The sequence below is a fragment of the Mesocricetus auratus genome, unplaced genomic scaffold (assembly GCF_017639785.1).
Source record: "Mesocricetus auratus isolate SY011 unplaced genomic scaffold, BCM_Maur_2.0 Super-Scaffold_6730, whole genome shotgun sequence".
NCBI classification, from domain to species: domain Eukaryota; kingdom Metazoa; phylum Chordata; class Mammalia; order Rodentia; family Cricetidae; genus Mesocricetus; species Mesocricetus auratus.
Window position 1 is genome coordinate 63,369,937 of NW_024429184.1, and position 14,096 is coordinate 63,384,032.

General features: G+C 42.5%; 1 protein-coding gene across 2 annotated transcripts in view; it reads left to right on the forward strand.

Moving 5' to 3' along the window:
• Slco5a1 (solute carrier organic anion transporter family member 5A1) overlaps positions 1-14,096 on the forward strand; it is a 152,438-nt gene that overhangs the window by 117,427 nt on the left and 20,915 nt on the right. For both annotated transcript variants that reach the window (XM_005066758.4, XM_040741432.1), the window contains one exon: positions 4,472-4,670. In XM_005066758.4, coding sequence (XP_005066815.1) covers positions 4,472-4,670 — 199 coding nt within the window. The remainder of the gene's footprint in view (positions 1-4,471; positions 4,671-14,096) is intronic.

The following is a 14,096-nucleotide window of genomic DNA, read 5'->3' on the forward strand; positions in this document are numbered from 1 at the left end:
CCTCTCACCTCTGTCTGGGTTTCAGCTTCTTTTATGAGTTCATCTCTTTGCCATAACCCATTAACACTGGCTCTCTTCAGACGGCTTCCTCATTTTCTTACTGTATTATCTGACAACATCCTACCTCTCAGATTCAACTATCACCTAAATCTCTCAGCACGGCTCTGCTTACATCTCTGGGTGCCCCAGTGCGAGGCCTCTGCTTGCTTCTTCTTCAGACCCCTCAACTCCTGTCTGCAGCAGAGATTGCTAAGCTGCTGTCCTTCTATTCAGATCTGTGTTTCACCGAGTATCACACACTAGCTTTTTCATGCTTTCCCCAGTCTCCTGATTGAATTTATTGTGTGGTTGGTAAGGTACTTTCCTGTGGCTCACCTGGCCCCCTGCAATTACCCTTCTGACCACTTCAGATTCAAGTTCTCACTCCATCAACGCTGTCTTGTATCTCACTCCAGCAATGGTCTTCATAACATGTAACTCATCTGACCCAGCTCGGAATTCTCCAGTGGCCTCTCATTGCTCAGATATTTAACCTGAGTTTCTTTCCTGGACTCTTATGGTCTCATTTTTCCTAACTTCTCCTCCTGTACCCCATCACCTCCCACCATCTTGCATTTCACACTCTTGGTATTTTGAAGTGCCATGGATACCCAATACTGTGACCTCATGCCCTCACGTGTATTTCCTTTGTTCAGAATGTGCTCTCTGTGCCTCTTCTATTGAATATCAGCTGAAAACTGTTACTATGAGAACTCTCCCTGATCTCTCCCAGGAAAGACTCAGCTTATCCTTTCCCTGTGTTTTCCTAGAACCTTGAAGAATTGTTTTACTGGGATTTTCTATGAGCCTGTGTGTCTCTCATTTAGTTTGTAAGGTTGAGAGGGCAGCATATTTTGACTATATTGTTCTTTTTCTTTTTTTCTTCTTTCTTTCTTCCTTTTTTTTTTTTTTTTTTGGTTTTTCGAGACATGGTTTCTCTGTATTATTTGGAGTCTATCCTGGAACTCAGTCTGTAGATGTAGACCAGGCTGGCCTTGAACTCACAGAAATCCACCTGCCTCTGCCACCCAAATGCTGGGATTAAAGGCATGTACCACCAATGCCTGGCTATTTTTCATTTTTTAAATGAAGATTTATTTTATTATTAGTTTTTAAGTGTGTTCAATCATGAATATGAATGCAGATGCCCATGAAGGTCTGTAGGGTCACATCTCCCCGGAGCTAGAGAGTTACAGGTGTTTGTGGACAGCCCGTTGTGAGTGCTGGGGAGTAAACTCAGGTCCTCTACAAGAAGAGTACATGCTCTTAACCACTGAACCATCCTCCAACCCAATGCCTTTATTTTTCTACAATGCAGTATAACACATTCAGTAGTTCAGTGGTCAAAATTTTAGATATAAGAAATAAGTATAAGTCTTGCTTAGTCTATTCAGGCTGATATAACAAGATTGCCATGTACGGAGCGGTTCATGAACAAGAGGGTTTGGTTTCTCACAGTTCTACAGGCAAGGAGTCTAAAATCAAGGTGTCAGCAGGTTTGGTATTTGGTGAAGGTCTGTTTCTCATAGATGGGACCTTTTCACTACACCCTTATATGATGGAGAGAACAGGGAATGCTCAGGTCTTTTTAATTAGGGACTCTTCATGTGATGTCCACTCTGCTAATGTCAGCTTGTTGGGGGTTAGGATTTTAACATAAGCATTCAGGGAGACATAAGCATTCAGGCTGTGGGAGTAACCATGACCCTCTTTGTGGACTAGAGCATTTTCAGTGCTGTAGGAGCCCCTCTGTTCTGAACCACTCGTAGTCCAGCTATCTTGGGTTTCATGGTAACTGCTTTCGTTTATATTCACACTACCCGTGTGTGAATCCTAGAACATCATGGCTTAGTTCTCCTGGTTCTTGAACCTGATGCAGGTGTGAACATGTGCATATTTTGTTGCAATCTTTTTCTTTTTTCCATTTTTATTTAAATTAGAAACAAGATTGTTTTACGTGTCAATCCCAGTTCCCTCTCCCTCCCATTCCCCTTGTCCCGGACTAACCCTTATCCCATCACCTTTCTGCACCAGGGAGGATGAGACCTTCCATGGGGGATCTTCAAAGTCTGTCATATCCTCTGGAGCAGGGTCTAGACCCTCCTCCATGTGTCTAGGCTGAGAGCGTATCCCTCTATGTAGAATAGGCTCAAAAAGCTCATTTGTATGCTAGCAATAAATACTGACCTACTGCTAGAGGCCCCATAGACTGACGAGGCCTCCTCACTGACGCCACTTTCAGGGGGACTGGATCAGTCCTATGCTGGTTGCCCAACTATCAGTCTGGGGTCCATGAGCTCCCCCTTGTTCAGGTCAGCTATTTCTGTGAGTTTCACCAGCCTGATTTGACCCCTTTGCTCATCATTCCTCCCTCTCTGCAACTGGATTCCAGGAGTGCACTTCAGCGTTTAGCTGTGGGTGACTGCTTCTTCTTCCATCAGCTACCTGATGAAGGCTCTAGAATCACATATAAAGTAGTCATCAATCTCATTATCGGGAAAGGGCATTTAAGGTAGCCTCTCAACTATTGCTTAGATTGTTAGTTGGTGTCATCCTTGTAGGTTTCTGGCATTTCCCTAGTGCCAGATTTCTCTTTAATGCTATAATGGCTCCCTCTATTATGGTATCTCATTTCCTGCTCTCCTCTATTCTCCTCCCAACTCAACCTTTCTGCTTTCTCATGTCTTCCTCTTCTCTCCTCTTCTCCACTTCTCTTTCCCCTAACTCCTTCTCCCCTCCCCCATGCTCCCAGTTTGCTCAGGAGATCTTGTCCCTCTCCCCTTCTCTGGGGGACCATGTATGTCTCTCTTAGGATCCTCCATGTCTCCTAGATACTATGGCGGTATGGATTGTAGGCTGGTAATTCTTTGTTCTATATCTAAAATCCATATATGAGTGAGTACATATCATGTTTGTCTTTTTGTTACTGGGTTACCTCACTCAGGATGGTTTCTTCTAGTTCCATCCATTTGCCTGCATATTTAAAGATTCCATTGTTTTTTTCACTGAGTAGTACTCCATTGTGTAAATGTACCACATTTTCTCTATGCACTCTTCAGTTGAGGGTCATCTAGATTGCTTCCAGGTTCTGGCTATTACAAATAATGTTGCTATGAACATATGTCCTTATTGTACGAATGTGCACCTTTTGGGTATATGGCTAAGTGTAGAATTGCTGGATCTTGTGGTAGACTGATTCCCATTTTCCTGAGGAATGATCATGCTGATTTCCAAAGTGGCTGTACAAGTTTGCACTCCCACTAGCAGCTTAGTTCTCCTGGTTCTTGAACCTGATGCAGGTGTGAACATGTACATATTTTGTCGCAGTCTTTTTTCTTGTGTCATCCACTTTACATGTATTTGGTTACATGTTTTCCTTTGTGTTGCTATATAGCACTTTGGGATAGAAATATTCCACATATAATGTGTGTATTATGGGATATTTGGTTTGTTTTCAGTTGGGGGCTGTTAGGATGCTTAATATATACCATGAGTTTCTTTGCGGGTATAAAACTGGGATGGAACGGCCTGTTGCAGAGTGTGTTTACCTTTAGTTATACCAGGTAATAAAAAAACTGCTTTTCAAAGTTGATCCTTGTTGTTAAAATGTCTAGGTTTACCCAGTAAACCATGAGTCAACGGTCCCACGTGGAGTTTTATTGGTGGACAGGGAAGGACAGGGGGATAAGGGGTAACCAACCCATGCAGAGCTGAGCTGAGAGAGAGAGAGGAGATAAGAGAGACAGAGAAAAGTAAGAGAGAGAGAGAAAGAGAGGGAGGGAGGGAGGGAGAGAGAGAGAGAGAGAGAGAGAGAGAGAGAGAGAGAGAGAGAGACAGAGAGAGAGAGAGAGAATGGGATGATGAGAGTAAGAGAGTAAAAGAGAGTGTAAGCAGGCAGGGGTCAGTCCTTTAAAGGGGTCCTTTGCACCTGCGTGGTTCTCACAGAACTCTGGGCTGGCCAGAGTGTTGCCTGAGTGCATCCTGCCATGTAACAGGGCAGGCCAGCGTAATGCCTGAACCTTTCAATCCTAATGTTTCTAGTCCTCCGCTGCTGAGAGTTTCCAGCACTTTTATCTTGACCAACATGAGTCATTACCAAACTTTAAAATGTTTCTTCCTAAGTAATGAGGGGATACCTTTTCATTTGCTTGGGACATTTGGATTTTCTGTTTGGTGAAGAGCCATTTCAAAGTTTGTTCATCTTTTCATGAATTATTTGTCTTTATATTATTGCTTTGTAAAAGGGTTTTTTTGTATCTTTTGGATCTGACTCCTTTGTCAATGTGTGTTGAAAGCAGCATGCTGTAAAATCACACACTGAGTATTTATGGATTAGAGCAGTTCCTATTCTTCTTTATCCTCGTGGTAATGAGCAAACAGAAACAGAACAGTTAGAGGGGACCGCTGACACATTAATGCCCTCTTCTTCCAGGTGTCATCATTGTCCCCAGTGCCGGTGTTGGCATTGTCCTGGGAGGCTACATTATAAAAAAATTGAAGCTTGGTGCAAGAGAATCTGCAAAACTAGCCATGATCTGCAGCGGGGTGTCTTTGCTGTGCTTCTCAACCCTGTTTATTGTTGGATGTGAGAGCATTAACCTAGGAGGCATCAACATCCCTTATACTACAGGGTAAGTACCTCCAAGCAGCAGGGTTGCCAGCTCTGTGTGACTCCACACCTGGCCCACACTGTCCTTGCCTCCCAACTGCTTCATGTGTTTTGTCTCTACAGTGGAAGTTCATGCTCCTGGAGGGTGGAGGCCACAGGGTGTCTGTCACCTTTGTCTGTGTCCCTTTTGATCCTCACAGAGGTATTTTAATTAAAGGAGATAAGGGGATGCTTATTGCATTAATTAATTTTTTCTTGTTTTTTTATTAAATGCATAATTGTCATTCTTTTTTTAAATTTAAATTTAAATTAGAAACAAGGTTGCTTCACATGTCAATCCCAGGTCCCTCTCTCTTTCCCTCCCCTCCTCCCACACCCTCCCGCCAAACACCCACCCCCATACACCCTCCTTTCCCAGGGAGAGTGAGGCCCTCCATGGGTGTGTCCACAGTCTGTCATTTCATCCAGGGCAGGGCCTAGACCCTCCCCAAGAGTTCAGGGTGAGAGTGCATCTCTCATTGTTGGATGGGTGCCCAAAGTCCATTTGTATGCCAGGGATAAATACTGATCTACTACCCAAGGCCTCATAGATTGCCTAGGCCTCCTCATTGACATCCACATTCAAGGGGTCTTGATCACCCCTTAAGTAAGTTGTACTTAATGGCTGGAGAGCTAGCTCAGTAAAGTGCTTGCCTGACAAGCATGAGGAACTAAGTTTGATCCCTAGAACCCTCGTAAAAATGCCAGATGTGGTGGCACACACTTTTAATCCCTGTGCTGTGGAAGTGGACTTGAGCAGATGCTTGTGACTGGCCAGCAAGTCTGGTTTAATCAGTGGGCCCCAGACTAATGAGAGACCATTTCAAAAATCCAGAAGAAAGTTCCTGAGGAGCAGCACCTGAGGGCGTGTGCACACGCATCTGTACATACATGCACACATATGAACCTGCACTCTCACCAAAATGAAAAGTTCTCCACGCACCTACTTCTCACTCCTGCAAACTAAAGCAAACTAGCTTTGTTATCTCTTATTTGGTTTTCCATAGAATGCATTTCCATTATGTTTCCCCTCTCCAACCTCTCCCAGATCCTCCCTTCCCACCCCACCACATCCACTTCTCAGAGGGGACAAGGCCTTCCTTGAGGAGTCAACAAAGTCTGGTATATGAAGTTGAGTCAGGACTAATCCCCTCACCCTTGTATTAAGGCTTAATAAGGTATTCCACCATAGGGAATGGGCTCCAAAAAGCCAGCTCATGTACCTGGTGTAACTGCCAGAGCCCCCCCCCTGCAACAGATCAAGTCACATAACTGCCACCCACATTCAGAGGGTCTAGTTCAGCCCCATACAAGTTCCCCAGCTCTCAGTCCATAGTCCATGAGCTCGCACTAGCTCTGGTCATCTGTCTCTGTGGTTTTCCCCATCATGCTCTTAACCCTCCTTGTTCACATGATCCCCCCTCCCTCTCTTCAACTGGACTTCAGGAGTTCAGCCAGTGCTTGGCTGTGAGTCACTGCATCTGCTTCCATCAGTTACTGGATATAGGTTCTGTGATGACAATTAGAATAGTCAGTCACTAAGCTGATTAAAGGAGAAGGCTGGTTCAGGTACCCTCTCCACTATTGTTAGAAGTCTTAACTGGAGTCATCCTTGTGGATTCCTGAGAATTTCTCTAGCACCAGATTTCTCTCTAATCCCATAATGGCTCCCTCTATCAAGATATCTCTTTCATTGCTCACTCCCTCCATTCTTCCCCCAACTCTGTCTTCCTGATCCCGCGTGTTCCCTTCCCCATCCTCTCTGTTCTACACCCCTCCTAGTTTACCCAGGAGATCTTAACTATTTTCCTTACAGGGGCCCTCCATGTGTGGTTTGGACATTTCTATATCATTAGTAAGAATATGAAGCATAGTCAGCTCTCACCCCAGAACAGACCAAGCATTCTTCTATGTGCCTTACATACACTATTAATTTAGGAGAGCTCCCAACATTGTTAGGCAGGTACTATTATCCTGCATTTTTAGGTGACAAAACTGAAATGCAGACCAAACTGATCATTTGTTCGGTTTTTGGCCATGCCACTTCCTCACCGAGACTTCTCCCTCTTCACATTAGTCACATTGCTCCTCCTCATTTCCCTATAGTCTTTAGCAATCTGAAACTATCTGGTTTGCTTAGTTCCTTCACACTTACCTTCCTGATCTAAGTCCTCAAGACAAGCTCTGCTGTCATCTATGTAATAGCTGTGTCTCTCACATCCAAAACAACACATGATGTGTTTGTTGCATGGATGAATGGATGGGTAAGTGGTTGGGTGCATTGGAAGGTGGGTGTATGGTGAGTGAGTGGATAGACAGGGATTAGAAGGTAAGGGGATGGCTGGATGGATGGATATCTCATAATCATTCATTATGCTGCCCACTTGATGAACCCTTTAAGTTAAACAGGGATTTCCCCCCTGAACTTAAAGAATTTTTTCCTACTATATGTTTATCCATTTTTGCTTCTGTCTTAGTCACTTTTATATTGCTGTGAAGAGATAACATGGGAGACTGGAGAGATGGCTCAGCGGTTAAGAGCATTGGCTGCTCTTCTAGTGGTCCTGAGTTCAATTCCCAGTAACCACATGGTGGCTCACAGCCATCTATAGTGGGATCTGATGCCCTCTTCTGGCATAAAGGCATATATGAAGATAGAGCACTTATACATAAAATAAATAAATAAAATCTTTAAAAAAAAGGGATAACATGACCAAGGCACTATTATAAGATAATGCATTTACCTGGGGCTTGCTTACAGTTTCAGAGGTTTAGTTTGTTATTATTATGACAGGAAGCATGGTGACATATAGTTGCCCCACCCGCTGCGCAGCCTGTATCTGAGAATGTGGCAAGGGTGTCGGGATTGATGACACAGAGACCAGTCGGTTGCATTAAGAAAACTTTATGCTCCCCAAGAAGGCTCAAGAGAACTTCCCAAGAAATGCTTCCCTCCAGAAAAGCTTCTGCCACACACACACACACACACACACACACACACACACACACACACACACACTTCCTCCTCCTGGCTGGTGGTTGTATCCCTGACACCAGTAGCAGCAGGGGTCAGGAAGAAGCGGCTAGCCTTTAGAAAGATCAAAGGGTGTTTTAGTGAGGGAGCCCTTATCAGGAACTTATAGCTCCTGTAAACATTTCTTAGGGCACTGGATTGTTTTCAGTAAACATTGTCTCACAGCTGCCTGCTCCCAGGCTGATGGGGAAGTGGGTCTCCGGCCAAGGTCTGTTGTTCCCACATATAGTCAGGTGTTAGAGCTATTGCTGAGAACTGCATCCTGACTCACAGGCAGAGAGACTCTGGGCTTGGCATGGGCTTTGGAAACCTCAGTGATAGACTTCCTCTAGCAAAATCATACCTACCAATCCTTCTAATCTTTTCAAATAGTTCTGCTTCCTGGTGACTAAACATTTACATAAATGTGCTTACGGGGGGGGGGGCAATTCTTATCAAGCTAGCACATTCTATTCCATAGCCCCTTATAGCAATATCATAATTCAGACATAATTCTAACATAAAAAGTCCCCATAGTCTATCACAGTCTCAACATGGTTTAAAAGTCAGGAGTTCAAAGTCTCCTCTTAGACTCATGGCAATCTCTTAACTGTAATCTCCTGTAAAATCAAAATAAAAAAGCAGAACACATGCTTCCAACCTACAGTGGTACAAATACACATTATCTTTTCAAAAAGAAGGAAAGGAAGCATAATGAGGAAATACTGGACCAAAGCAAGACCAAAAACCAGCAGGGCAAACTCCAAATTCTACATGTCCATGTCTGATGTCCAAGAATACTTCAGATTTCCAACCCTATTCAGCTTTGTTGACTGTAACACACTTCTCTCTCTTGGGATGGTTCCATACCCAGTTTGCAGCTTTCTTTGGCAGATGTCACACAACTCTGGCATCTCCAGCATCTTGGGATATTCAACACAATCCAGGCTTCATCTTCACAGCTTCATTCAATAACCTCTGTGCAGGTACACCCCTGACAGATACCTGGCCTCAGGAGGTTTTCTTAGCCATAGAGGGAGATTCTACAACCCCTTTCTTGTGTCCTTGACTCTAAAGCTGTCAGGTTATGCAGTTTGATGGGGCTGGAGTTTGGCATCCTCGTTCAATTATTACAATTGCATCACTTTTCTGATATTGATGGTTTTAACAGATTGGAAATTTAGATGGGTGGGGTCTGGCTCTGAAGTCACCACCCCTTTTATTCCATTTAACATCCGGCATTTCTCTAAACTTTCTATTTCTGTCTTCTACATTACATTTCCTGGCACTCCTTTTCTTCTCAAACTGTATATTTTCCTTGCTAAGCTTGGTCCTTTTCATTATAGATCCGCATAATGCCAGTGCCATTAATCCAAGACTCTTTAATTTAGCTTCAGACAGATTTGTGGGGGAGGGCAACAAGGGAAAAAAGTAGTCACATTTTTCTCCAGAATATCCCAAGAACGGTCTCTAGGCCACTTACTAATATTATTCCCCTCCCAGTCAGGCCATTATAATCTATATTACTCTCAGCCCCACTGTATTCCATGCTCCTACTAGGATGGCAAAGAAAACTCAGCTTAAAATGTTCTGCTGCTTTTTTAGTCCAAAGCTTCAAAGGCATCCATATTCCTACAACAAACAGCATGGAGAGGCCTGTCACAGACATATCCCAGTCCCAGTACCAACTTCTAGTTTAGTTACTGCTCTATTGCTGTGAAGATACATCACTTCCAAGCAACTATTATAAGAGAAAACATTTAATTGGGGGATTACTTAGAGTTTCAGAGCCTTGGTCCATTATTATCATAGTGGTGGCATGCAGGCAGACATTGGAAAGTAGCTGAGAACTGTATCTTGATCCATACACAGACAGATTGATAGACAGACAGATAGATATTCTGGGCTTGGCATAGGCTTTTGAAACTTCAAAGCTCAATTCTAGTCACACACTTCCTCCAACAAGTCCACACCTCTTACTCCGTCTAATCCTTTCAAATATTGCAGCACCCGGTTACTAAGCATTCAAATAAATGAACCTAAGGGGACCATTCTTATTCAAACCTCCTCAGGCTCTTCATTTCCTTGTGATCCCTAAGATACTTGCTATTCTTCAGTTGGAATTTCTGGACTGGTTTCTGTGTGTTGTCTTATCCTGTCATATTTCATAAGTTTGTATGTTTTACTATGAGATCTTTTTCAAAAGCCTTGTTTTCTATTCTTCATATAATGTTTAAAACTTCTCAGGATAACTTTTTTCATGTTGGATTTTGATTGTCTGCTTTCTTGGTGTCCTGGTGTTTTAGAGAGTAAGGTGTCCCTAGGTCTCTTTGTACTTAGGATAAGAGCTTTTTCTCTACTTCCGTACCTCATGTATTTTCATTTGGCTTTAAAGCCCCACCCCCACCCCGTTTACTTACAATGAGCTTTCCAGACTAACTTCACGCAGGCTAGCATCTCTCAGGCTGTGTCTGTTTCCTCTGCCATCCTCAATACAAGAATGACAGTTAGTCTGAGTGGCCAGCATCTAGAGTAGAAGTTTAGTTTCTAGAATTTCTTACAGTGTTCTTCGGAGCAAAGCTTTGTGATGATTTTCTGGGCTCTGAAATAGAGCTGGTGGTAAGAATACAGATGGGAATCTATTCATGGCTTATCTTCCTGTGGGGGGGCCATTGTGTTCCCCTCCACAGATCATTTTTCCTCCCAGCATGATGACTTTGAACTTTGAATCTTTATTCCTTTAGATTAAGAGCCAGCTTGTCTGAAGGAATTTCTGCAAGACTGTAAGTTCCACAAGCTCATCGATGTCTGCTTACAATTGTCATGAAGCTTGGTGTCATTCTATTTCTTCAATCTATCTATGGGGCTTTATTCCTTTCGACTGTAGTCCATTTTGATTTTAAATATATTTTTAGAAGTCCTGGAAGACAGACTCTGTATCCTGTCTGCTTTGGAACTAACTGTCCCCTCAAGTCTTCTAAAGCCCTTGCTGAACATTACTCTGTCCTGCCAACCCCGAATCAACTGTTCCTAGTCCCCTAGCAATGCCAGGGGAAATTACATAATTGTGCTGATTGGCTTCATAACAAATTTATGAGTTTCAACCTTAGCAGGCCCTCATCTTTGCTGAACAATCCATCTTCTTAGTCAAGGTCAGCTTCCTTCTCCAAACTCATAATGATGGTTCCTTCTTTGCTTCTTAACCCCTTTCCTCAAACCTCTCTTTGTTTTTAATCTTATCTTTGTTTTTGTTTTTCTTAGTGGGAAACCATCTCTGTGTTAGTGAGGAAATGAGGTTTCTACCCCACTTTTCACACAAGCTGTCTTATCTAAAACAGTATTATTTCCAAAGGCAAGTATTAGCTTCACTGTTTTCTAGCTGTGGGACACTCTGCACCAACAGGCACAAATAATCCAATATTGTTTAATCTTCTCTTCCTCCTATGAAAAATTGATGCAAGTGTCAATCTTAGCATGTTGAAAACTTAAAATAACACATAAGGGAGAAAGTGAGATGTCCTTTCCTCCCATTTCCAGCCTCCAGCTCAGAGCATTCAGCTATTGTTGAACAAATACTGACTGTTCTTAGTGTTTCTTTCTTGTTTCTGTTCTCTTTCCTGCATGCAATGCAACTCCACTTACTCTTTTAGAATGCAAGTGGATGCCAGGCACAGGAATGTTGCTCCTTGTTGCTGAATCTAGCAAGAACGACATATAAATATACATCTTAGTTTTCTAAATCCACAAGTTTTGGTTCCCCTCATCTGACTGAGGACTCAGGTATCCCAAAAGGACTGGGCACTGCAGCAAGGGACTCAGGGATACTCCAGCATTTTGCATACTGATTTCAGAGACATTTGTGAATTAGCAAAAGAAACTCTCAGTTTTCATGGAGAATTTCTCTGGCTTTTCACCTGTTTCTAGGAAGATATTCCAAGAATGGATTAGAATGAACAGCTTTGAGTGGCAGGGCCTCTTTGGCATGCCATTTCAGAGTGTAGGTAGAGCAAGAGAGAACTTTAATGCCTTGGTTGGTTTTCTCTCTCAGTGTGCAACTTGCTCAATGGTATGTGGTTAGCTACCTAAATAACTAACACATCTTTCTGTTTTTAAAATTTAATGTATTTATTTATTTTACATTCTGATCTCAGTTTTCCCTTCTCCCTCCCCTCTCCCTCAATCCACTCTTATCCTGTTCTGTTAAGAAAGGGCAGGCCTCCCATGGTATGTCTTTCTCTTTTAAAGATGGGGTCTCTTTGTGTAGCTCTGCCTGGTCTGGAACTTGCTATGGCAACCAGGCTGACTTTGAACTTGTGTGCCACATTGTCATGCTGTATTCTATAAATCAAGTGAAGAGATACATAAAGGAAAGGACACTTGCAATTTTAAATGATGGGCTGAAGGTATGGCCTGGTAGAACATCCATTTAGTGTGTCCAGTAACCAGCTCCCTTCAAGAACAGCAGTTAGATCTAACATTAAAGTGTTCTAACCAAAACAAAGTAAAAAGAAAAAGACTTAAGAAGTTGATGTTCTTGCCTTTCCCTCAAATATCAAGAACCACCAGAGAAGAGGGAGCAGACAGATTGTACAGGCCAGAGGCCAGGGATGACAGGCAGACAGTGTCTCCTGCTTATGATAAAACTGCTGTACTCAGGAATTCACAGCAGCACTGGTCACCAGCACAGATCTACATGACATCAAGCCGGTCAGCATTCTAGCATAGACAGGGAAGATGACCCCTACCTTAGGGCCCATTAGCAGTTGATGGCTTCTGGGAAAAGGAGAGTATCATTTTTTAAAGGTGTAGTCTCTGGTAGATTAACCATGCTCCAGTGGATAGCCCCACGACCATGAGTATATGGGCAACACAAACTGGAGTAGGTGGGTTATAAAAAAATCTAGCACATGACATTGGGAAGAGGTGGGGTGTATAGAATGGATCTGGGAGGTGTTGGGCAGAGGAAGGTGGATATAATATGATTAAATACATTGGTTGCATGTAAGGAATTCTCAAAGAAGTAATAAAAGAATTTAAAAATGAAAAAAAAAAGAAGTTGATGTTCTTTCACTATAAAAGATACCAGGTACTATAGCTGATAGCCTAATCCATTCTTAGTTCAAGCAATTATATTCCCTACACCTGCATTTTCCCTGCAGTTTAATTTAGTAATGTGTTTGACCTGCCCTCTGAGGCTAGTGACTTGTATTCTTCTTAATCATCTTATAGTCAAAAGAGTTGGCTTAAGAGTTTAAATGAGCACATTGTATAGTGGGATTGACTACCTTCCCCCACTCTACCTTCAAATAGTTTCTAAAAGTGTATTTAAATCTGATGGCCAACTACATTTCCAAGTCTCGACACATCACTTAATAGCTCCGGCTTTATTATCTTTTGTCCATCAGGTGTCATCTCTTTGAGCTTGCAGTCAAACCTATTACATGTTCTCTTCTGGTCTTGTGACTTCAGTGGCTGGGCAAAACTTTTTCCGGTGGTGACTTCTTGAACTACCAGGTGTCTGAAAAAGGGCAGGTTTCTGTTTGTGGCAGTGACTATTGGACAGGACAACCCCATAGCGGGGATATTTGGATCTCAATTTAGCAGCCAAAACATCTAAAATTCACTGTGTTTGTGAATTTGAAGCTGCACTTAAAGTCGGGTGTTTCTAATTTTAATACTTAGGGTTTCTGGAAGCCGAGATCATGGAGGCTGTATTCAATTCAATCTTATCTTTAGGAAGTAGACTCATGCCCAAAGAAGCACACCCATGGACAGTTACAAAGAGTTCACCTACTGGTATAGAGGTGTAGGGAGACACAGTGGAGATAAAGCTGGACTGAAATCCATTCCTGGCTCCTACTAGTTGTGTTACCTTCTCAGACTTCGAATTTTCTTGTGGAAAAAGCAATGGCAAGTAAGCTGTCATCAAGATCAAAAGAGTAAGTTATAGACCTTGCAGTGCAAATACATGGAGAGCAGTAGACCCCTGCTCACGTTGATTTTAAATGATGACAGACAAGAATTTTCATTTAGAAGTTGTATAGCTTTAATAACCCCAAACAGAATTTACTATGAAGCCAAAAAATTGATGGAATTGAAGGAAATATTCTAATTGAAAGTTTTCTAGAGGACTAAGATACATTGAAGAGATGAAGCAGTTAAGAGACAGAGAAACAGAGATACAGGAGAAAGAGAGACACAGAGACAGGGAAGACAGAGAGACAGAAAGAACATTTCCCCTACGTTTTTAATGTTTTCTGCTCCAGAGAAATTTTTTTCTGTGTTAATCATATTCCTTTAATCCATGTGATTTGAGTACAATATACTTGGATTCCCACTTCTACATTTTAATGGGGATTAACCTAAGACTAAAGAAGGTTTAGGATCTCCTCCTTG